A 24,350-nucleotide genomic window follows, 5' to 3' on the forward strand; every position below is an offset into this window, starting at 1 on the left:
TTGTGTTTGCTGGTAACTACAAGGTGAAGATCTGGGAGCAAAATGTATGACCCGGGTGAAAGTGGAATTGCTCTGTTACTTTTTTGTCTGCCACTTGTATAGATAGGCAATCACCCATGGGCATCTCTTTGGCTCAAGTACAAAAGATGGCTCATACTTTCCCAATTGTCTGTTCTTTTCTCTGCTGCTTTGTCTTTTGATGTTCATGTGCATGTGCAAACATGACTACCTTTCCTCTGCCACACCTCCTCTCCTCACACCAACCTCTTTTTCATTTTACTCTTTAACATTTGCTTTGTAATGTTTTCCTTTCTATTACTGTCCTTAGCAGATGTCTAAAGCATGCATCCCACTATGCTTTGGCGTTTCTGCTCAGGATGCCTCACATAAGTGTTCGCATTTCTTATTTATGGCAAACATTTGCAATTTCCTGCATGTTTTCTTCAAGTAGCGGTGCATTGACATTTCTGAGCTTTAGTGCTCTTATAAATTAGTCATTCATGGTATTTTAATAAATTATGTACTAATTTATTATAATCATTTTACATCTGTTTTTAGGGTATTGTTTAATTTTTCAAAAAGTTTCCCTCCTCTGTGTTGTCAGCTTTAAGTCATTATATATGCTACAATGGGCTCATCTACTTTGCATTCTAGATTTGCTGCCCAAAGTTGTCTTTGCCTGGATTCTCAGCTTTGGGAGCTACCTATTTTCCCTTGCCTGAATACCCCTTCTTATTACAAGCCTTAAGCTGAGAGAGCTGTAATGATGACTAATGACAAGAGAGGATCCCAGAAGGAAAAGGCAGGGAAGCTAAAGTAAAGCGGGGCGTGAGAATAAATTAGCTGTACACCCCCAAACTCCCCGCCCATGGTAAATTTGAGAGTTTTTGTGACAAGTCATTTTGGGTATTATCTCTATTTGGAGGTATCTTATATTACCCAAGGTAAGAAATATGTCTGCTCTCAGTAACACTTACTTCACCAGCACATTGTGTGTGAAGAAAGGCAACAGCAGCACAGAGAGAGCCTATTTAAACTACTTCATAGCGCTGGGTGATGTTTACTTTAAGTTATAATGTGTACATTGAAGGCTTTCAGTAGAAAGCAACATTAGTGTGGTGTTAGTGAGATGTGGGAGGGGATTAATGATCAAGGCTCTGGCCTCAACATCTTGATGGGCGACCGGCAACGACCAAACCGTTTGAACCTTTGAAATTTGCATTTATGATTATATGGAGGCTTCTTATCGGGACCACCAGGAAGTGTAGTCCAAAATGAGTAACCAACCTGATAATGATACAGCCATGATTCACTTTTATTAGCTTCATATAACTGAATCAGAGAAGAACGATAAATCCTCATTGACGTTATCAAGGTTATTGCAAATAATACAGAGACTTAAATAGCTGCTGGTATAAAGGTTTCCATTGTTTGAAAAACATTCTGGTATTCTTTTGCCCTTCAAATATGGTGCTTGTTGATAATAATGGGAGTTCACATGTGCAAGATATCCAGATAATTTACTGTTGCAACATTATTGGCAGGCAGTGATTCATTCCCTGTGCTCTTTGTTTTGGATTTACGGTTCTTAAGAATGTTTGATGTTGATGAAGGAACAGAAAGGTGAAAAAATATCACAATGTAGCCTCAGGATGCATTTACATTGTGTGACTAACCAAAGTGTCTGCTATTAAATGGAATTCACAATGTTTGGAGTAAAGTGATTTGTTTGATTATAAGCGAGTAATCTAAAAAGATGCATTATGCTCACAAAGAACTGCATTACAAAAAACTAATGGTGAAAACTCATGGAAAATAAATTGAAAGCAAAAGCAGTAAGAAAATGGAAAAATTAGTTACACAATCGTTATTTGTAAATGCGGTCATGTTGCACTCGAGAGTCCGGTCATATGTTGGTGTATTAAGCAGGTGTTGTCAAAGATGCATTTAGATCCAGTCTCTGAGGCCACTTTCGGAGGTGCTATTGGCCACGCTTGGCTGCATTCTTCCAGGGGCATTATGTGTCCTGGGTCACACTTAGGACCACCTACTCACCTCGCTACCCTGATGTGCCCACCGCTGGCAAAAAAAAGTTGGATACCATTCATTGTATTAATTGCACAAGTCATTTTAAAGCACTTTTAAATGACTGTAGACTACCTGTGTGTTTTATTTTGTTCAGGTCGTGAGAATTATATGAACAGATTGAGTCGGTGTAGATTTAAATTTGAGGTTATTGTGGAAAACAGGTCAGTTCTGTTAGCCTGCTCAGCTATGTGGGCCTCTGGCATATGGGGCTGGCAAACAGAAATAATGTGGGCTACGTGTTTAATTGCGTATAATCCTAGGAAGTCAGATCTCACAAGGAGTTGACATATTTACAGCTAACTACTTGAGATAACCCAGGACATATGTTAATGCCAGGTGGAAACAGGGTCCATAATCTGTATTTCTTTTCACCAGTAAACTAACACTTAGTCACAAGCACATGTCCTCTCCCCCAAACTGAGACACCTGCCCATACTGAAAGGCTCACACAATAACTTATCCTTTGTTACGGTACATACTGAGAACTTGTGAAGTCAGATGGGGATGAAAAGCTCTGAAGTATATTCACTCATTTAAATGTTGCTGCTAGCATTTTCAGCAAGAACTTTCACACTGCCACTCTGTTTCAGGCATGTTAACATATTAAAACACATGAGGATTTATTGAGTCAAGCAGTTCATTGTTCAAAACATAAGAGATGCACTGTTTATGAAACCAGTGTCACGAAACTAGCTACATAGCATATACACTGTTAGCGTTTTCACAGTGCAGAATCTGTCGATCTGCCATTCTTCAATTAACAGTTGTAAACATGTATAACTCATACATGTCTCAAAGCTCTTTTGTGTTTGCTCAGCTGAAGGTTACAGCCTCCACATGGCAATGAAATGTAAACAGGAGAGCGCTGACTGTTGTAAATATGCCATCCTGACATGTGTCAGGCAGAGTCCTTTCAATCAGCCCTTACATTTGGCTGTTCAGGGGCAGCTGGTGTTTACGCTCCTGTTCTGTTCATCACCCCAAATCGCTTTCAGAGATCACTGATAGCGCCGACAGCAATGTGAGATTCAGGGTCATGTGTTGCATATAAAAATGTTCTGCAACATAATGAAGACTTACCAGTTTCCGTCTTTTTATTTTTGCAGGTATTATCCGAACGCAGGAACTGCTGGATCGTGAGACAACATCGCACTACTGGTTAACAGTCTACGCGATGGATCGCGGTGTGGTGCCCCTCTCTGCTTTTGTGGAGATCTACATTGAGGTGCAGGATGTCAACGACAACGCACCTCAAACCTCTGAGCCTGTCTACTACCCCTCTGTTATGGAGAACTCCGCTAAAGATGTGTCAATCATCCAGATCAATGCAGTCGATCCGGACGCCAAAGCCAGCGATAAACTCACCTACAAGATCACCAGCGGGAATCCCCAGGGTTTCTTTGCTATTAACACCAAGACAGGTAAGATTGCTTTTGCTGGGATAGAAATTCGAGCCACTACAGATTGCATTATTAGAGCAGGAGATCCCTGCTGTTGAGTCATGAGCTTATATTGTGTTTCAGAACAAATTATAACCCTGAATTACAGCTGCTAGCAGACTACTACAAGCGCATCAGCTCATAGGGTAAAAAATATAGACAGCAGCACTGTCTTACCTGGATTACAGTGAGATGATTTTCCTGTAAACGGTGGAGACCCTGAATGATAAGTGATGAACAGGAAATAGCCTAAAACGCCACGTGCATTTTCCTCATCTAAACACGTCTGCTTTAAAGGCCAACTATAAATGTAGCAAACACAAAGTATTAACTTATCCTTTGATTTTGAGACATACTGTGGTGTACTGCCGACAAGGTGGCGAGCTTCTGTGAGGTGTCCTGTTTCCTTTCTTGTGAAAAGGAAGAGCAGTGTGAACACACTCACCCAGAACAGGAGTGGGTTGAGCCTACTGGGGTTTTTCCACTCTAACACTCTAAAGTGTGTACTCATATGGCACTCTGGAAATGGTGTGATGATTAATATTTCATTGGGCTCTTTTAAAGTTGCCCGAGCAGGCTATGTTTAGTTGAATAGCACAAAATATACTTGTAATAGGTGCAAAGTGAAGCTCATGTACAGACAGGGCTCTTCTCTAAATCTGCATTTTTATTGATATTAATCAGACTCTGAATTCAAACACTCAGAAAGTGCGATCTAGGTTTGTGCTAATATGTTGATGCTGCCTTTAAAAAATGTCAAATTAATCAACTGACATCAGTGTAAAGTTTTAGTAATGGGATGGTTACTTCTGGATGTCTTGGAGAAAATGCTTTTTCTTTCTTGCTTAGTCTGCACACAAGTGTGCTATTGATCATTGCATGCTAATGATCATTAGACTGAAAGAGGAACGGATAGGGCAGCAGTTGCTCCAGTTTGTCCTCACTGACGTGTGTGGTCTTGTTTCCCAAGGTAGCCACATCAACAAACTGGAGGTATTTTTGTTGGAAGTGGCAATGTGAGTTTTCTGACCAAATAAGGATTCATCATGTAGCGTGCCTCCCAAACAAGCCTCACAGCAATATGCCGGGCACTCCCTGCTGCACAGGAAGAGAATGAAAAAATAAATGATGCAACAAAAGGATAACTTACGAACATATGGTCAGTGTTTTGTCTGCATGCATGACAGAAATCAGCTTACACCCGCTGATAAAAAGTCTGGGACGGTGAAATAGAAGTGCTGGGAGGCTGAATATTTATCTTGCAACAAAGTCTAACACTGTTTTTATAGTAGATTTTAGGCAGTAGAGAATTTTTTTTTAAAATCTGTTATGCCTTTGATATATTTTAACAAGGCAGCATGTTTTATTTATTTATTTCTTCCTCACTGAAGATGACCTTTCTTGATTCAAGCTTCGATATATTTTGGTTTCTGGATTTGTATAAATGCTCATGGTAAAACTTGCAGTGCATCACTTATTTAGCAGTTGAAAAAAGTCTTCTTAGCCCACATATCTGAACTAAATATTTCCTGCTCCGAGGATTACAGCGTGTTTATGAAGCTTATGGCCAAATCCACTGTGGACACAACGTTTTTTACAGTATCATTTGCAGTATCATTTTGTGGTTCGTTCTTGTGACTGTCAGAAGAGCTCCTGAAGAAGAAAAAAATGGTTACACTGAAGCAAAAGGATGAGACCCGTTCATGCATATCAAAGCATGTTAAAACTTTTATCAGTGGGACACCAGAGCTCTGTGCGTCAGGTTCAACACAGAGTGGTTTGGACACGGAAAACCTTGAATCACTGCTCTGTGTCTCTGATTTACTTCGTCCTCTCTGTATTTGAAGATGGCAGCACTCAGTGGAAGTGGCGCGGTAGGTGGGCAGTGAAAACATGAGAAAACAGGGAGCCCAGTATAGCTGAGTACTAGAGAGGAAAGCCGTTTTCCCACATGAATCAGATTTTTGTGACATTGTTCAGAGTTGCTTGTTCTCACATGTAGAAACAGGAGGCTGTCTGCATCAGGCGTGCTCTTGCTACTAGAAATCCTCCGTGGTTTAGGCTGAGGTGGCACCCGGTCAGAGTCTGCAAGAGACAGGACACGTGATGCACACTCAGTTGCCATGAATTCTCCCGAGAATTACCTGCACTATTTATACATTTATACATTATCCAGACATTGCACTAGGGAGCTTGTGATGTGAGGTCCTTTCTTTGTCCGGTTTAACTGATTTGGACATTTGCATTCTCACTTGCAACTGCTCCAAGTAATGTCAGAAAAGCTCAGAGCTGTAGTGCATGTGTGAAAATGACTTGACTCATATAGAGTGCAATTTTAAGTGAAAGACTAGAATAACCGGGCATTCTTTGTAGAAAACCTGGAGCTGTTTTATTTATTTATGCCTGTGGTATTAAACAAAGATCCAAAATAGCCTGATATCGCTCTATATTATCAACTCAGTATGACATTCTAACCGCATATTACAGGTTTTTGAAAATGTTTAAATTTATGCATGCACGTCTCTGTAATTACATGTTCTAAACTTGCATTGGAAGCATAGGCCCTGTCTTGGCACATCTACAAAGCTCTACAAAGGGGAGGGAGAAAGGAAAAGACGTTAAGGCCTGTGTTTTTTGTGTGGGTTTCCAAACTTCATAGGCATGTGTTCCAAGCTAACTATCTAGCCTTCTATCATGGGCTAGGCCTTACGCTGCTTCCAAGCAGCCCTGTCGGATTCAAGCAAATATGATGGCCTCACTTGACGCCTTGTATGGCGTTGGTTGTCCTTTTTTCACACAGACCCACACTGGCTCAGCAAAGCTCAGGATGAAAGGCTTAGGTCTACTTTATTTCTGCCAAGTAAACAAGTCCTGCTGTTTTGGACAATCCCTGACTTTAGTTTGTCATTAAAGTGCAAGGCCAGCTCTTCTCTATAGCAGACAGTATTGCAGTCCCAACATCTGAAAGCTAAGAACTTAACCGCCTGACACAGGCTCACTTTTGAAAGGATTGAAAAAGAGAGAAAGCAGAAACGAGGCAGATCTGCATGGGGAGAAAATTGTGTCAGTCAGCTGGTTGTGAATTATGTCTTCTGTCTATGTCTAAATCAGTATGAGATCAGTGAATTTAAATAATGCTGTGCGGGTCTAAAATATTGAAAAGACGAACCAGCGCTCAGTTGTGTGGTGGCACAGATCTCATCCCTCCCACGGACATGACCACAGTTGTTCCAGGCTCTCCAGGCTTTATTTGGCAGCTAAGAAGAATTGAATTTCCAGGATGAAGACTGTGGGCTTGGAGTGCGCAGATCGCAGCAGAACGTGAGACACATACGTGTGCGCACACATGTTGTTTGTGTAGAATTCCACTTGGTTGTATTACACAGTCAAGCTGTTTATTACGTGGTTGTACATCTAGCATCGTGATAGTTTGTCTACGTATACTGCACTTGAGACAGCCAGCCCACTTGCTGTCTACTTTTATTTTCTCTGCTCAAAGGATTTGTCAGTACTGTGAGCTAGTTCATCAGAGGTTGTTGACACGAGTTGCCCACCTATTCTGTGGGAGAGTAAGCAGCGTTCATTACCTGGTGAATCACTCTCTCTCTTCTCTGAAATGCTGCTGCTGTGCTCTGACTTAGTGGACTTTGAACGAGGGTCTTATGCCAGAACATGCATTTGTTAGAAAAGGGCAGCCAAGCAGAACTTGTAGTCAGAACACACACTGCATGCTCATAAACACACACACAGGAAGATTTACATGTCTAAGCAGAGGAAAGAGTGCCGGAGTAAAGATTGCTATGATAGCCATCTTATCTTGCTGAATGCTCATTACTCCACTTCCTGTTGTACCCATGCAGCCTTTCTTTGTGTAGCCTTGGTACTTTCTAACACGTCCTTAATTGCCCTAGTGTTGTCATCGACATTTTAGAGTAGATTATTATCGGTGTGTGCTAACAGATAGAAAGGCTGCTATCTTGATATTTCTGGTTAATGTTGTAATTTCGATTAGTTAACACAAAGATTTTCTGACTGGGAGCCGAAAAATAAATGCGATTAAGAGGTGAGGGGTGTGTGGGACATAGGAGTTTTAGCCTCAAACTAAGTGTGTGAGTGCAGACGGGTGAGAAGAGAGTCCCGGGGAGCAGGACTCTCACATGCCTTTGGGAGGCCTGCTTGGTAGGCACAGGGAGTGTGACAGAGAGCTGAAGCCAGCAGCCAGAGATCACGCGCTGCAAAAAGCTGACCGCATGAAAGAGCGCGCTGGAGAAAAAGGCAGCTTGCAGGCAGCCCTTAAAAATCCTTCCACGGGGTGACCGACAGAAGCTTTGTGAGTTTTACTGCTCTTGTTGACCAAAGACTGCCTTTGAGTTATCAGCTGCACTAAACAAGTTGAAACCTTTAAAGAAAGTACACTGGTGTAAAGAAATGAACGAGATTTATGACACATGAAAAACAGAGAGCTTTGTAGTGAAAATGAAGGGAAAAAGTTTTAACCTTATGATTTTGTTTTCATAATCATTTGAAGTCAAAAAATTAATATATATGAGATTTATGGTCATCACGCTTAAACTTCAATCTATGATAATGGCATCTTATGCCTTGATTATACTCCGTTGCGGATACGGACAGCTGGAGACCCGCTGGCCAAATAGCGATTCCTGTTGTAATTCTTTGAAGTCCGCTTGAAGTCTGCTGCCTGGGGCACATGCATAGTTGGTGCATTGTAATGTAAATTCTTCATGGACAAGTCTGCACAGTCACAAAAAACAGGCAGGCACATGGATGTACACATGAACCCCTGCACTCACCGTCTGATGATGAAATTCACATCACTTGGACCTGAGTGGACTCGTGGATGCAGAAAGTAGAATTGAGGCTTAACAAAATTTGCCACCAGACGGTGGAAGCAACAGCTGACTGACAGCTAATATAATATGGCTACCTATGCATGACTGTTTTTACCCTTCATCCCAGTTGTTAAACCCCAATGAAGAGCGATACGCCCAGTTGAATTCTCATTATTGAAATTGTATTGAACAGTTCCAGCCCTTTTCTTCTTCTGAAGCTAGAAGCTCATTGCTAACAACTGAAAGATATACTATAGGTGATGCTTTGGCAAGCTTGGATGCCATGGACCCAGGGGATGAACTTAAAGGTCAGGGAAACAGTCGCTGAGATTTGCTGCTGTGTATCACTCACTTTTTGTGCCACTCATGTCAACTTTCAATAACGCCTGGGATGAGAAGAGAAAACACACATGATGTTATCTATTGTACTTTTTATATTTTACATTTATATTTATTATTTATCTTGCACCAAGGGAGTGGCACTCCAATTTCGTTGTACTCTGTACAATGATAATAAAGGCTATTCTATTCTATTCTATTCTATTCTGTGGTTTACCAAAGGCCCAACCACTATCAGGGGAAGTGAGATAGGAAATGGTTACTTCCAACAACTTCCTGATTATTTCCTGCGATTCGAGGTCAAACAATTGTCACTGCTTTCAAAGGACAATATGAGAAACAAATCGTGAAAAAGGAGATTTTCCACCTAAAGTGTTTTGGTGAGCTAAGATTTAGATATTTAAAATAAATCCAATCTGGAACCTTTGTGGTATATCTCTGTTCTCACTGTGAAAGTCATTGTCTTTTTTTTTTGCAAATAGTATCAAATGCCATAACCTTGGATTTTCAGAGAAAACAGATTTGAAAATGAAATTGGAAGAAAATTGACTTTGTATGGAAATTTTTGTGAAAGTAGAGCAGGAATGGATGGATGAAAACACCCGAAGAGAACTGCGATTGACTCGGTGCAAAGTGAATAAACAAACTAATGAATGCCAGATGAGCAACCCCATGACCTAAATGCAAGGGAAAAAAAACATGTCGCTGTAAAATGAAGCACACTAACTATGACAACCACCCGTGTCATTAACACAGATCAGGTGATATCTTTGATTTAATCTTTGAGTGATTTGGGTTTGCAGAAGGCAGCTGAGTAGATAAAATGCTATTCCTGACATTACAGTCGCACAGTCAGCTTAATGTGCATTGTTTTGGTTTGTTGAGTTTGCTTCATTTATATCACATATTTCTTAAGTTAACTGTATAGATGTGGAAGTAAACTTGTAAAAAGCTTAGACATGTGTTACCTCGGGAAGCTCCTGTCCTGTCATAAGGTGATGTGATATAGGACTGCTTTACTTTCTCCCTACATGCATTCACTATCTCAGCTGTGATGTTAAACTGTACCAGCATCATCTTCACTGTTGGTGTGTTATCAGTGTTTTTGTTCAGAAAAACTGAACCTGGTCAGGCTGAATCTGGCTATACTTTATATTCGAACATGTTCTGCTGAACACAGTGTGTGTGTCTGTTGTTTGGTCGTAAATGTGAATAAAATGGTCGAGCTGTTAAGTCCTGTACTGCTAGCATCACCTTTATCCTGCTGCCGTCCTCTTTCCTCCTGTGACCTGTGTTTTCTATGCCGAAAACAGTCTTAAGAATCTTTTCATGACAGCAACCTCAGATGCTTCCTTTACTTAAAAGCATTCCTCCAAAGGCAGGGAAAAAATATTTGCCGGTGAGGTTTACCTCAGCCAGTTTGCTTTACAGGTTAAGTCATTGTGATTGGTGGCTACCGGCCCGAGCGGTTACCTGTATGTGTTCTGCCTTGCAGATCTAATTCTTATTAGCCTGAACATTGATTATGTCTATACATTTCACAATTGACCTGTCTTAGTTTCTCTGTTGCATCCTTGACAAAAATTTGGAAACCTTAACCGCCAAATTTTACACAATATGTTTTCAGATTAGAACTACGCCCTGCTGCTAAAAGGTGCTGAGAAATCGCAATCCACACCCTCTTAATCAATTTGACTAAATTAAACAAAGCTCTTATGTTTGTGTCAGTGTGCTTTCATTAGCTTACGTGGCTTCTCTTGGTTGTATTTGTTAAATTCTGTCTGGTGAGGAGATTTGTTGAACTATAGCTGCTTTTAAGGAGCATGCCTCGAGAAGAGAATTTTCAAGATATCTTATTCGGCAGCATTTTCCAGACTTTTCTATTAAAAGTGAACAAGGAGTTCCTGTTTTGATGTAACCTTCCTTTATAAACTCACAGTCTGGTTTTGGTTTTTAGTATCAGTGTACCAGAGTTTTCTGTCCCGGGCTGCATGGCAGACCGTGGGGATGAGGAAAATAGGACCTAAAATGCAGGACTCTTCACTGCAAACAGTGTGTTTATTTACAGTGCGAAAACAGACAATAAATCCACATGCTCTCCCTTCACTCCCGTGTCGTGTCTTCTCTGAAAAGTCCGTGTCTTTGTGCTCTCGGCTCCCGTGTCTCAGCACTCCCCGTGCTGGCTGCTGTCTGGCGCTCCACACATCTCCTGGGGAAACAACAGAAGCAGCCGTCAGGACACTTTACAACTGCGGGCATACACACACTAACTTAACTGAGCTGAAGACTAACGTGGAGTCTCACGCAATGATGCCACACCATTAAGTAACTCCCTCCGCCGACGCTGATCCGCTGCAGGTGTGTGGCATCCTCCTCGGGCGTGGCCCGTCATCCACAGGCCTGACGGTGCCGGTAGCCTCCTGGTTACAGCCACAACCACGCACACACATACACACACACACCTCCCTATACATAGACACGTGGAACAAAACCCCAGACAGCGAAACAGTGCACACCCATACACCAAATAATAATAATAATGATAGTAATAATAATAACAACAACGACAGTCCACACTGCTCACGGACCCCGAGTCCTCCAGAGCTGGGTCTGTGACATTTACACTGTTTTTCTTTTTTAGTAGTACTGATTGCCACATGAGTAGTGGAAACAGATGTGAAGTTTTAGGCTTAAATGACACACACTTAAATCTTAATGAAGTTGAGAATATTGATACGCTTGTCTGGGTTCTTACATTGAGTTTGTAGATAACCAATAATGCAGTCTCTGTTTGTTATTTTCTTCACAAGAGAAAAATTGTAAGCATTTAATTGAGGAAGCAGGCAGCTCGCAAGTTTTTTTCCCCATCTCTTCATATCCAGATATGAAAAAAAAATTTTTTTTGGGGGGGGTAACAGATCAATCTTCTTAACAACAACTTCTGGAGTGTATTTCTGTCACGCAAGAGAAACTAGTGCAACCCTAAATGAAAGAAAAACACGGTACACACACCAACAGTGAGCTAAAATGAAATAAGTGAGCATAAATTAGGCAAAAAGCACACAATGTTTTGTTTTTAAAATTAGTTTTTTCCCCTTTGCTTTGTTGGAAAGATGAGGGTCTCGTTAGGGAGGCAGCCACTGTGATGGTAAGGGAAACAATAATGTGCTACATGCCTTATGTGCACAAACGAAATTAGTAATGGCAGCAGGGGCGTGCATGCCTCATTGGCACACTGTCAGTCAGACATCGACAAACAAAAGGAGACCAAAATCATAACAACAAAAAGTTTATTAATAGAACTTCTAGGCATTTGTGACATGGCGGTGTCATATTACGCTCTTACCCTTTTTTATCCTTGGCTAGCTCTTTTTTTTCTCTTTCGGCCAGAGCTCAGCGTCAGTTCATCAGCGATACTAAATGTCTCCAGCCACTGCAGACACCCAGCACATTCCTGATTGTCTGGAGTCACGGCTAAATGGATGTCACATAAATATGTGTGTCACTCTCAAGACTGCTAATCTCAACAGCAATTAACCACCCTAACAATGCCCTGGACTCCTTTACTCCCTTCAGGCCACCATTTTGGAGCAGTGGTTGTAGAGCTCAAGGCCATGGTTGAGAGTGCCACTGCTGCCTTTCTGTTGTTTTTCTACCCCTCTCAAAACAGCATGGCTATAATTACTGTCGGCCCAGCTCAGCCCACGCCTGAGGATGGCTTTTCTGTGTGTAAGTGTGTATGAGAGTGTGTGTGTGTTGTGACAAAGGCTGCGGGTTGAACGTGCAGACGTCGTTGGTCAGCTCTGGCTTACTAACTAACCATTTTACAGTTCTTTAACATTTAAGTAGTGACAGAGTGGAGGTTTGTGGAGGTAAGGCCTGCATACAGGGACCACTCCTGGCAAACAGGTTGAGATTTACTGAACATTCAAAGTTTTTAGGGGGAAAAAGTTAGAATTATTTTCTGCAAGTGATATCAGCAGCAGAGTATTAGAGTGGGCGGCAAGTCCCTCGGTCAGAGATCTGCCGGCACGCTGGCAGCATGTCAGACATAAATGGAACAGAAGCAAACAAAAGCTTTTTAAACCACAACACAACTTGCATCAAACAGCTTTTCTCGTCCGCACCAGATGCTACATATTTTTCACATTTAATGTTTGATTCCACTCTCAGACCTCAGAAAGAGCGCTGGTTTCACGCTCCATCAAAATTCTAAAATACTTAGACCTTAAACATTTGAGAAAGACCTGAAGTTTTTGGCTTAACCCAAAGCTTCAAGTCTGTCCACTTCATTGATTTACCAGATTTGTCTGGTATTGTGACACGGGAAAGTGGTTTCTAAACTGGTCCAGTGAACCGTGGAAGGATGAACAATTAGCCATTTAGCTTCCCGGGCGGGGCTAGCATTGTTGTTGAGCTGTTTTCAAGCTGTGTGCTAGAACTAAGGAGGAGTAATACAATAGAAGAAGACAAAGTAAAAGAAACAATGCTGACTGTATGCACCAACGGCACTGTAGTTTGGTTTTTGTGCTTTGCTTTGCTCTTAAACCCTGCTTCGCCAGCTCCTCTGCATGGCTACACATTATCGACTTAAAGTTAGATATAGCTAGTCCACTGTGATCGATCAGGAAAACCAAACACCCTCACACACAGAAATCTGTTACATTTAAGACCAAGTATTAACAGCTCAGGAAACTCGAGATGAGCTTGTAGTTTAAACACTTTCATTAAGATGCATTGCCCTGAAACCGCCTTTGTATTGGAGAGCTGAATTCACTGATTACTCCATTAGCATTAAAAGTAAAGCATCTGCTTTGAGAGCAAATAGTTTCTTTAAAGTCATTTTACTGAAGAAAAAAAATGTAAAAGCATCTTTTCAATGTGACAGTTTTCTGATTTGCCTTTTGTTGACACTAAATTGAATGACTTTGAATTTGTGGCTCACACTGAGGTCTGAAAAACACGAGCATTTAATCAATTAACTGAAAAAAGATTGAATGTTAATAAAAATAATCATTAGGTAAAATCCTACGCACCAGAAAATCTTTGTAAAAGGGCACGAGGTCATACTAAATGATTAAGGGGATTTGTTTACTGTGTGAAAAGGCTTTTTCAATGCAACCTGCTACTGAATGTGTCACCCTGCAGTTCCAGCTTAGTTCAGAAAAGATTGACATTACAGATCATATAAGTTCTTTGTTTTATGTTGAGGTCGACAGAGTCTTTACCACGTGAACCATTTTAGCTCATTTTTTAAACAAAACTTCCATCCCCTCTTATTTTTTCAAAGCAGATTTGGCAGTGCTGCCGGAAAAAAAAGGAAGGGATTATAATAGAACAAAAATATGCACCATTTTTGAAAATGCGCTCGTACAAAAAAGGAAACCAGCAACGGTGCTAAATTTGTGTCATTAAGTTATCATCTTGTGTGCCCGCTGCTGCTGAGTCAATGTTTGTGAGACGGTAGCTCTGGACGGTCTCTACAAAGCAGGACTGAAACTCGGAGCGGGATTGGGATGAAGGCCAGGTCCTTGTTCTTTTCATTGTATTTGGTTTTGCTTTGTTTGTTGCGGCACCGACACATACGTTTACATCACAGGCTGGATTTTTTTGATACCTTGCTCTGGTTCGATCAGGCAGCTGATTTGCAGAGAAATTATAACTTACACATCCAGACGTAATGTGGTTAATGATGCCATCTGTATTCAGCGGTACAATACATACTTAGAGAGAATAGTTACCTAACTCAAGCACGCAGGGGAGCTTAAAAACATTACCATCCATCATCTCCGGCCTCGCCGAAGCACATGAATAATTAGTCAGCGTGGCCTGCTTTGATGATAATAATCTTACAGCATGCAAACCCATCTAACCCATGCTGATTCTGTGCTCTTTTGCAGAAGTCATGCAAGAGTAATCCCAGCAGCTCATATAAATTTACCAAACTTAATTTGTTTTGTCAGTGCTAGTGATGTCATATCTTACACTGGTGAGCAGAGGGGGGGGGTTAAAAGAGGTGTTAATTTAGAGCCCTCATTCATATGTGCATGTTCAAGATTTTGCTTTAAAGTAAAATCTAAATTGGTTGCCCATTAATATGTATCCACGTGAGGTAAGCAGAGCAAAATATGGGTTGCAGCTTGAGGAAAGGTGTTATTGCACTTACTTTTTTCCCTGACCAGATATCAGTAGACGTATATCTCTACAGCTCACTGTGAAGATTAAATAAAGCCTAAGAAGAAGAGGATAAAAAGAGGGAGCAGGAGCAGCACTCACTTATATCCACGAATCGCAGAGCTAGGGAGGGCTATTTCAGGAGCTGTAAGTTGTGGCCTGCTATTCTTGTTGCAGGCATATGTGCCATTGATGGGTTTGGGTTTCGGAAATCCTTTGCTTTATGCTAATCAGGCGCAGTGTGGCAAGCAGGCAGCTATGGTGCGGTCGAAGTTGGCATGTCTACTCTATACTCAGTGTCCTTACAAAGTTGCAATTACATTGGGAGTGAGAACAGAATGCTGCCTATAATGTAGCAATACCCTTCCCCCCTTCTTCCTCTTCTCTTTGCTTCTCTTGTTTGTGAACTTGATTGAAAATAGGATTCGTCAGGAACTCAAGATTCCAGCTTGTTTTATTTTTACTTTTGTCAAAGCTCGGCGTAACAAGGTTTCCCTCGTGTGATTGATGTCACACATCATCAATCGTCCTACTTAAACTGAGTGATAGTGCTCGACAAAACTGTTGAAAGGTTTTAAATAGCAGTAGGATCTCACTTTTGCCTCTTGTATAAAAGTGCTCAGACCTGCGGGTGATGTCTTACTGGCTGTCTATTATTCAGCTTGTGGAAAAACTAAAAGTAGGGTGTCAAGCCTGTGCTGCTGTTGGGGTACTATTTTCAGGTCAATGTGATATTTCCCATACACAAGACAGTATACTGGGCTGTCTGGCAACAGGATAGGCCAGGAACAAGGAAGACCACAGGGAAAGCACTTATCCAGACGCAGACTGATGACATATCACCAGGGTTCAGAGTATGTCACCCAACAATGAGTGGCAGGATTGTTTTTTTCTTTGGTCAGTCAAACGTTTGCTTTGCTGAGAACTTTGGCGTGTTTATAATTTAAAAAGCAGACATTGAGACCAATCTGGCTGATTAGCATGCGGCACATTTTGGACACGGCTCTGTTCATGGTTATTGGTTAAGAATATATATATATATATATATATATATATATATATATATATATATATATATATATATATATATATATATATATATATATATATATATAACTAAACACTTGCAATAACAGTAGTGATAATGATATTATCCTGACAGAATTTGAAGGGTTTTTTTTGTCTTTTTCTGACAAATGAATTAAACTCAATATGTTATCATAACTCCAAACAATATGAAGTTACACTCAGATCACAATGAAAAGTCCGCCAGATCAACTGGTTAACTTTACTTACTTTACTTCTGCTGTCATCATTAAGTTCCAGTGTTGAGCGCCAACCAAATAATTGCAGGTGTTCGATTATTTGTGTGCACACTGCCATGCTGCTTTTTAAATGTCACAGTTGTGGTCTTATCTTATCTATGGCATAATCTTTAATTTTGTATTTAAAAAAAAAGTGGCAAAATCTGAGCAATGCTTGTTTTCCCTTAATTTTATCGTTATGTCGTTTATGTATTTTTATGTATAATTAATGCTGTTTTTGCCGATTGTCTTTTCCAGGTTTGGTTACAACAACTTCCAGGAAACTCGACAGAGAGCAGCAGGACGAGCACATCCTCGAGGTGAGCACTGCATTTCAGCTCATTTTCAATTCTAAAGAAACCGTCTTTAATTCATGTGAAAATGAATGAGCAGCATGATAATTAGAAACCTTTAAGGTCAACGTGCTCCAGTTTAAAGAAAAAAAAATCACACTAGAGAGCTGGGCATTTTCCCTTCTCTGTGGTTTGGCATTTGCAGTCAACTTTGGCTGCCTGCCACATGTTGCCAACAAAAACGATCTTCTTGGATATGCAAGAGAGCTCTTTCAGAATAATTTCTCCTTGTAGTGATTTCCGGACGGGGTAGGAGGGAGAGGTAGGAGGCGTGTGGGAGATCCTGGTGACTGTTGCTTTGTTCCTTCCCACTGTTCCATCTCGTGGATGGAGCGAGCTGGAACAGGAAGCTGCTGTCAGACCAACAGGCCGACGTCTAAACTTGCGGGTTTTAATTGAGCGCGGCTCCATGCGCTCCCTCCCTCGCGCTCTCTCACCACAGAGCCGAGGCTGATAATAGCTCTTTTAATTGTGTTTCCGGTGGTGGCAGGGAGCAGATCTGACGCCTTTTAATTATTGTTAGAAGTTACACAATTCAGTGAGCTCTGGGTGACATTTAATGTGCTGGTGTATCTGGTGCCTAAGCAGTGTCGTATTTCATACTCCGATTGTACACTACACTGCACTAATTGCATTACATGACTGAGAGTAAATGATAGGGATAAAAGTGGGGGAATAAGGGAGGACTGTATTCCTTTAGGGAGCTGGCGAGTGAACTGAATGTAAGAGAAAAAAAATGCTTTGCACTATATTTGTTGAATGTGGGTGGACTATATGTTATCAAGGTCGAAAACACACAACTCCTGCAGCCATTGTTTTCCGGTAAAAGCTAAATTGCTGCTTCCAACATTTGGGTTTTGGAATTAGGAAGTTCGAGAACCTGTCTGGTGCAAAAAACAAACAAACCCAGAGCCGTGTAACTATAGCAACTTAAGAAGTTTGTGCATGTTGGTTGCAGGTTATTATGAATTCAGCAGGAAGCTCTTTATTGGTGCAGCAGCACAAACCCTTAAACCCTACAATTTGGCATCCGGGCGCAAGCAGAGCAAATCAAATTGAAGTCCTAACTAGTGAAGTTTTTTTGTGCTAGCCTGTTGTAGGAGAAGAAACCAAACATGTGGGACCATGTGGAACATGTGGAGCAATTAGGGTGGGGGCTGTGTCAGCATTGTTTGCTCCAAATGCCAAGAAGAGTTGGAGGGAGCACAGGGGGCCTTCAGCTTTTATGATGAGATGGATGGGGGTTGGTTGTTGTCGTGTGCCTGTGTGTGAAAGAGAGACAGAGAGAGAGAGAGAACTAAAAGCAGAAAGGCAGTGGGGGAATTTGAGAAAAGGCAAAGCTGCTCTTGATAGATCTGAGTGTGGGCTCTAGCGGCAGGATCACAGGCCTTCATCCTAGGAAGGAGGGGGTGGGTAAATAGCAAAAGTGGGACATGCCAGGACATGCCGAGGATTTAGGCCTGGGACTGTAGAGAGCACATTATAATGTAAAAGCAGTGAATGGACTGCTTGCATCAGTTGTTTGTGGCATGTTTAACAAAGTTGTCAAACATGCCACAAACAACTGATGCAAAAAAACTTGTCCTGATTAATCTGTAAATGTATTAAATGTCAATGAAAGAACAAAAACAAAATTCACATCATATATTTTCAAAATACATTATTTATAAATAACCAGCTATTGTGGTGTTAAAATAGGTAATTTAAAGCTTAAATCCATCTTAAAGCAACAATGTGTAACATTAGTTGAGCAGTGGCAGTCACTGGGGTTCCATCTTCAAGGTGGCAAACTTACTAATACAGGACACGTCAGTGGCTCATCTCCATACAAAACATTAATCGTGGTACGTGTGGGTCAGCCAATTAGAACCTTAATCGTTTACATATGATCGCTTCACTTTTTGCCGTTTACTCTCTTCAGGAAATTGAATCCAGGCCACAAACTGTCAAAATGGACTGCCTTGGTCTATGATAAAAGTCACTAAGCTGTTTTCACATATGAGCTCCAGAAACCGTCGGGAGAATCAGCTCCAGACATTTTCTTAAGTTATGTTTTCTCAGATGTAGCACACAGCAGGAGATGGTTTTGTTCATTCCCATTCTCACTAATGGAACCATTTGGTTTTGGTGATGGTGGTGCCTGAGCAAAGAGTGCACAAAGGAGGTCAGATGACAGCCACTCACCAGCTGTGGATAGCTGGTACCTGCTTTATTCTCAAATCAGAGATCACACAAAATCCGAGAACACACAGCCTTGGGGGAAGAATAGGCAGATATGTAAAAAACTGTTTAATGTCAGATGTCTCCTCTCCTTTTTTGGCTCCATCTAAGCTAGAGCAGAGTTCTTTTCTATCCACCAACACAACTTGGAAAAGGAATAGCTGACCCGGTTGTAATAACCTTTAACTTAGCAGCCCGGCTCGCTTGCCCCTCGTGTGCTTTCTTGCACAGTGCTTACTCATGACTTTCTGCAAGATGGAGCTTGTTACACCAGATTCGTGCTGCAGCAGCTTGTGCCCCCTATAGCTGTAATCTGCTGAAGTCTGCTCTGAGTGTCTTTGGCAATTAGGTTTTCTCAGAAGATTGTATCACCCAAGTTACAAACTGTCAGAAGAGGCGTTAATGGGGTCGGGAGTGAGAATTTAAGGAAATGCTGATCTTTCTGCGATTTAAAGGATTTATTTAAATACTTCTAAGATGAAGACAATATACATCTTGTTTTCTACTTACTTTATTTTTATTTATGTAGCGCCAAAACGATGTGACCCTACTACAATACATAAAGAACCCCAAGAATCAAACAACCCTTTATGAGCGAGCATTTGGCAACAGTGGGGAGGAAGAACTTGCTTTTAACAGGAAGAAAGCTCCAATAGCACCAGTCTCAGGGAGGGCAGATATCTGCTGCGATCGGTTGGGGGTGACGGGAGGAAGACAGGACAAAAGACACAGTAAAAGAGTGAGATTTAGAGAGAAGAGAGAACTTTAACTCATTGTGTACCGGTACATTGTCTTCTATGAATGCTTCAGTTTTTCAAGTTGCAGCTTCACAGCAGTGCTGGATTTGTGCTGTGAACAGACTGCCCCCGGTCTAACGTCTCAGTCTTTTGTCTGCTCGCCTAATTATCAGACAAAGGCTTTTCATGTAAATTTCCCAAAGAGATGCACATTGTGATGGATAGCTGGGTAGCTATAGCTATAGGGTAGCACTTCATTTGACTATTTGAAATGGCACTTAACATAAACAAAGCGCCTTGTTTATGTTTATCCATCACACTCTGGTATTCACGCTCTGGTATCTTGTCATCCACTTTCATAAATTCTGCTCATTTCAGTAGCACGGACAGCTGCAGACAGTGAGGGGAAAACAAAAACACATTTCTTTAGTAATTGAGTCTATGGTACCAAATGGTATGTCTCTGACCCTGGACTCCTGACTGCTCTTAGTAAAGTACTTAGCAGATGGTTTTAAATGACTGTGACATTTGTTCTGCCCTTCTACAGCGTTTTGCAGCTTGAAGACAGAAATGGTCACTTCTCCTCCAGTGCTCAGATGCAAAGCTCTCAAGCCCATTTTCTGGGACTTTCTAAAAATTGTGCTTGTTTAGGTCAGCCTGTTGCTGTTTGTTTTCGATTAAGCTCCTCAGACTGTGCGCATTAACGTCCAAAGTCATACTGATGTGTTAAGTCACGGCAGAAGTGACAAAGCCTTAGTGTGCCACCAGTAACACTTGATGCAGGGACTTAAATTAGAGCCATGTTAATGATGTAGTTGTTTAACACTGACTTTTATACTGAATGCTTCTGGGGTTTAATAAAACCTCCTGCCTTTAGTTGAGAGTATTTAGACTTAATGTTTATTAGCAGTTCAGAATCTTTGTGTGCATACTTGACACACAGCAGCAGAGTCGGTGCGGCGGGTGCTACCAGACTGAATAGGTGCAGCTAATTAAAAATAATTTTTATCTCACAAGCCAATCTTACCATGATTACAAGGACACATATGAATTTTTTTTTTTTTTTTTTTTTTAAGAAATCATGTTTATCTAAACCTAGTAACTCCACACAATAATTTCAAAAATGTTTCTCTGAAGTAATTTACGACCGGAGTGTTGGACTAACCCATCTCCAGCAATAGAAGAATGCCAAACAACTTGTTCCTGCTGGATAATTGGTTTCCTTTTTAGAATAGACTTTCTGACAGTGAATCACAGGGGGAATTGGTTTTAAAAGAATAGTTTGGTTTCTTTGAAATGTGGTTGTATGGGGGTATGTATTGGTAGTCAGCAGATGGTTGTCGCTACACCCACCCTAGTTTGGAGAAACAGACAGGAGTCCATGCACTCAGGCTGTACTGCTGTAGGCGAGGTTAGCAGAAACATATTTTAGCCACTTAGCCACAAATCAGTATGCATTTATCTTGTTTTTCACATTACTACTTTGCTGTCAACTGTCCTTTCCAGCTGGAAACTAAAGCGGCTGTAATCAGAGCCACCAGACTCAGCAGAACATGCGTATTTGTGATGCGCTGTGGTATGACTGAGGTATTTCAATACGCCACTTTGGGTCTAAAATAACCTTTTAAAGCACCGAAATCACAGAAAAACTCAAACATAACGGCTCAAGACAGGAGCAGACCAGCAACTGATTGTTTTGATTGTATTTGATCATAATAATATTTATTTTCTAGTGGTGAAAATTTGAAAACTATTTTTTAGGTCACTGCTGTTTGCTTCTCTAAACTGCAGGCTACTTTAGACGATTCACTGACTAAAAGTACCTCATAAAAGTCCACCTCAAAGAAACCAAAGTATCCCTTTAGTTCTGCTTGCCAGTTCACTCACTAAAAAGGAAGTGGAAGAAAAGGATAATAAAGTGAAAAAGCATGCCTCTTTCTTTTTTCTTTGTTAATTATTTGGGGCTGCAGTATGATTGTTTTGTAACAGAGTGTCTTAATCTTTACAAATTCCCAGGATACTTACTGTTCTGTTATTGATGCTGATATAATTCACTGCCTTCAGTTTGGGCTGTTGTGACTTGAAGAGATAAGCTCTGTTGAGGGTGATTTAAAGTTCACCTCATCAAATTATACTTTTTCTTTCCTTTCAGGTAACCATCACCGACCACGGCGTTCCTCCAAAATCCACCACTGTTCGCATCATCGTGCAGGTCCTCGACGAGAATGACAACAGGCCGTTGTTCCTGGAGAAAATCTACAAGATCCAACTCCCTGAGCGGGAGAGGCCTGAGAATGAGAGAGCCATGAAGAGGTACCCGGTGTATCGGGTGATTGCGTCAGACCGTGATGACGGACCTAATGCTGAGATCTCATACAGCATCGAGGATGGAGATGAACATGGAAAATTCTTCATCGAGCCCAAGACGGGCCTGGTGTCGTCCAAGAAGTTCTCCTCTGCAGGAGAATACGACATACTTACAGTGAGTATCTATAATCGCAGGCTACCTCTCCGTCCTCAGCTTCAGAGTCTCTCAGCGAGCACTGCGCTTTTACAACAGATGCTTGTTTGTTGCTTTATTGTTGTGCTCTCCTCATCCCCTCAAGTTTTATTTGTCTCCACGGTTCTTTAGTTGTTGTTTTGCGTCTTTGTGTTTAAAGCTGCAGTGTAGTATCTGTAAGAGACACTGAATGCTAATTGGTGCACACACTGCTGGATTTAACTTTTCTTAAAGAAAAAATAATTTATATATGCAATTTTTGGGAGCTTGTTCCATACACTAGCAATAACAGTGAGAAGATATTCTTAGGATTTATGTTTTCTTTTCTTTTTTTTGCTGTGATTCAACAGCTGTGTTTGTAAAGATCCAAATTTTTCAGCCACTGATGTGACATCGAACTTTGGCTGTTGACAGTTTTATCAGTGTCAGAGCATTATGACAGTTGTTTTGTTGAAGAGTATCTTAAGATTTGGTTGAAAAAAAGTGTTATGTGTTTGAAAATGAACGCTGCCTGTCAATCTTCCGCCTGCAAGGTAAACAAAAAAAACCCAAAACAGGATCTTCATGAACACTGTTAGCTGTAAACATTTCATTTGGTAGTGATACTAATTTTCTAATATGCAGACTCAAGTCTCCAAAAGTTGCTCACTGTAGCTTTATAGTACAAAACACAGAATCACCAAAGAAGTCCAGACACAAGGCGTTGCTTATCCTGATGCAGACATCTCAGTGAACTTTGAAGGGTTTCAGGGAGATGAACTCCTCTGGAGCTACACAGAAAGTAATTTGGAGGAAAACCATCACATAACAGTTTGTAACACAGACTTCGATTGTCTGCCTCTCTTAGATTAAAGCTGTCGACAATGGACGACCTCAGAAATCCTCCACTTGTCGTCTGCACATTGAGTGGATTCCCAAACCACAACTGCCAGCCGACGCAGCTTCCCTGGCTTTTGAGGAGTCCCCCTTCACCTTTTCTGTCATGGAAAGCGATCCTGTGGCACACATGGTGGGCGTCGTGGCCACTGAATCCTCCGATGTTCCCGTGTGGTTTGAAATCACAGGTAGGGTCTCCTTTACATTCATATTTCATGTTGAGTGCATGCATGCTGTATAAATGCTCAATTACTGCTTTATAGATAGAGAAACACTTTAGTACTAACACAGTGTATGTGTGTAGTGTGGCTGAGCGGATGATTAGAAACAGTAACTTTAAATAGAGATATTTTATAGTGCATTAAGGCTTTAAGTTGTTTCTTATATAAGATTGCATTTGATAACTCATTTGAGCAGCCGGCATTAATCCTTTCGTAGCGATGTTAGCTGTCTTACACACCCAAAATGCAAATAAATAAACTTTTTAAAAATCTTTCTCTATATTTTTCTCCATATTAAAGACACTTTTCCATTAAATGTACACCATATAAAGATGCAAACATCAGGTACATTATGACAGAGAATTCCGGTGTAAATGGTCAGTCATAATAGCGAATAATGCCCGATGTCCTCTTTGATTGCTACTTTGTCTTAGCAACGTAGCAGTGACTGACATTTTGGCTTTCAGCACAAGTTCTGTCTGCCCACTTTTTAACATATGGAAAATGATGTTAGTAGGCATGCAGAAATGAGCAAAACAAGCACATAAACCCCCCCATTTGGACTGTAAATAATCTCAAACAAACAAGCAAAAAGAAAGGTGAATACAAATGTTTCAGCTGAAGATTAGAGATCTTATGTAAGCTCCGTGGCAGCTGTGGTTTCTTAATCAGCCTAAATATGCCTAAAAGGTGTTAGAGCCTGTATTTCTTTAAAGCAGTTTACTCGCCAGTGTGAAAACTTGAGGCCATTTTTCTCCGTTTTATTGCTCGTGCAGTTACAGCTCCCTGTCTTTTGTAAAGCTGTTGGTTGAAATAACCGAATTGCATCATGAATCAGTCGGCCATAATCGATAAATATTGATACTCCTCCTAGCTTCTTTTGTGTGAGGCGGCTGACATGTAGTATATTTCCTTACAGTTTTAATTAGCAGCTGTGTTTTGAAGTGTTAAAACATGATTCATCTTTGTTTGCTTTTGTTTTTTGTATTGTAGGCACTGTGTGCATGAGAAGATTTAAAAAGGCTGTGTTTGGAAATGCCTGCCTCTTCTCCCTTCCTCCCAGCCTGTCTTTCCTCTAATCAATGTCTGACTGACACATCTCTTTTTCTTCTCTTCTTTCTCCGTGCTCTTTCACTGCTTTCCCTTTTTCCTCTGGAATGTTCTGTTTGGTTGGATATTTGCAAGACGGCATAGAGGATACTGAGATGTTTTACATCCTTCAGATGGCTTGTGACCACAACTGTACAGC

General features: G+C 41.0%; 1 protein-coding gene across 3 annotated transcripts in view; it reads left to right on the plus strand.

The window, feature by feature from the left end:
- Positions 1-24,350, plus strand: part of fat1a (FAT atypical cadherin 1a) — a 79,977-nt gene that overhangs the window by 16,232 nt on the left and 39,395 nt on the right. For all 3 annotated transcript variants that reach the window (XM_080879601.1, XM_080879600.1, XM_080879602.1), the window contains exons 3-6: positions 3,195-3,509; positions 16,453-16,514; positions 21,657-21,986; positions 22,852-23,068. In XM_080879601.1, the coding sequence (XP_080735727.1) occupies positions 3,195-3,509; positions 16,453-16,514; positions 21,657-21,986; positions 22,852-23,068 (924 nt within the window). The remainder of the gene's footprint in view (positions 1-3,194; positions 3,510-16,452; positions 16,515-21,656; positions 21,987-22,851; positions 23,069-24,350) is intronic.

Source organism: Rhamphochromis sp. 'chilingali' (assembly GCF_963969265.1).
Source record: "Rhamphochromis sp. 'chilingali' genome assembly, chromosome: 4".
Taxonomy (NCBI): Eukaryota; Metazoa; Chordata; class Actinopteri; order Cichliformes; family Cichlidae; genus Rhamphochromis; species Rhamphochromis sp. 'chilingali'.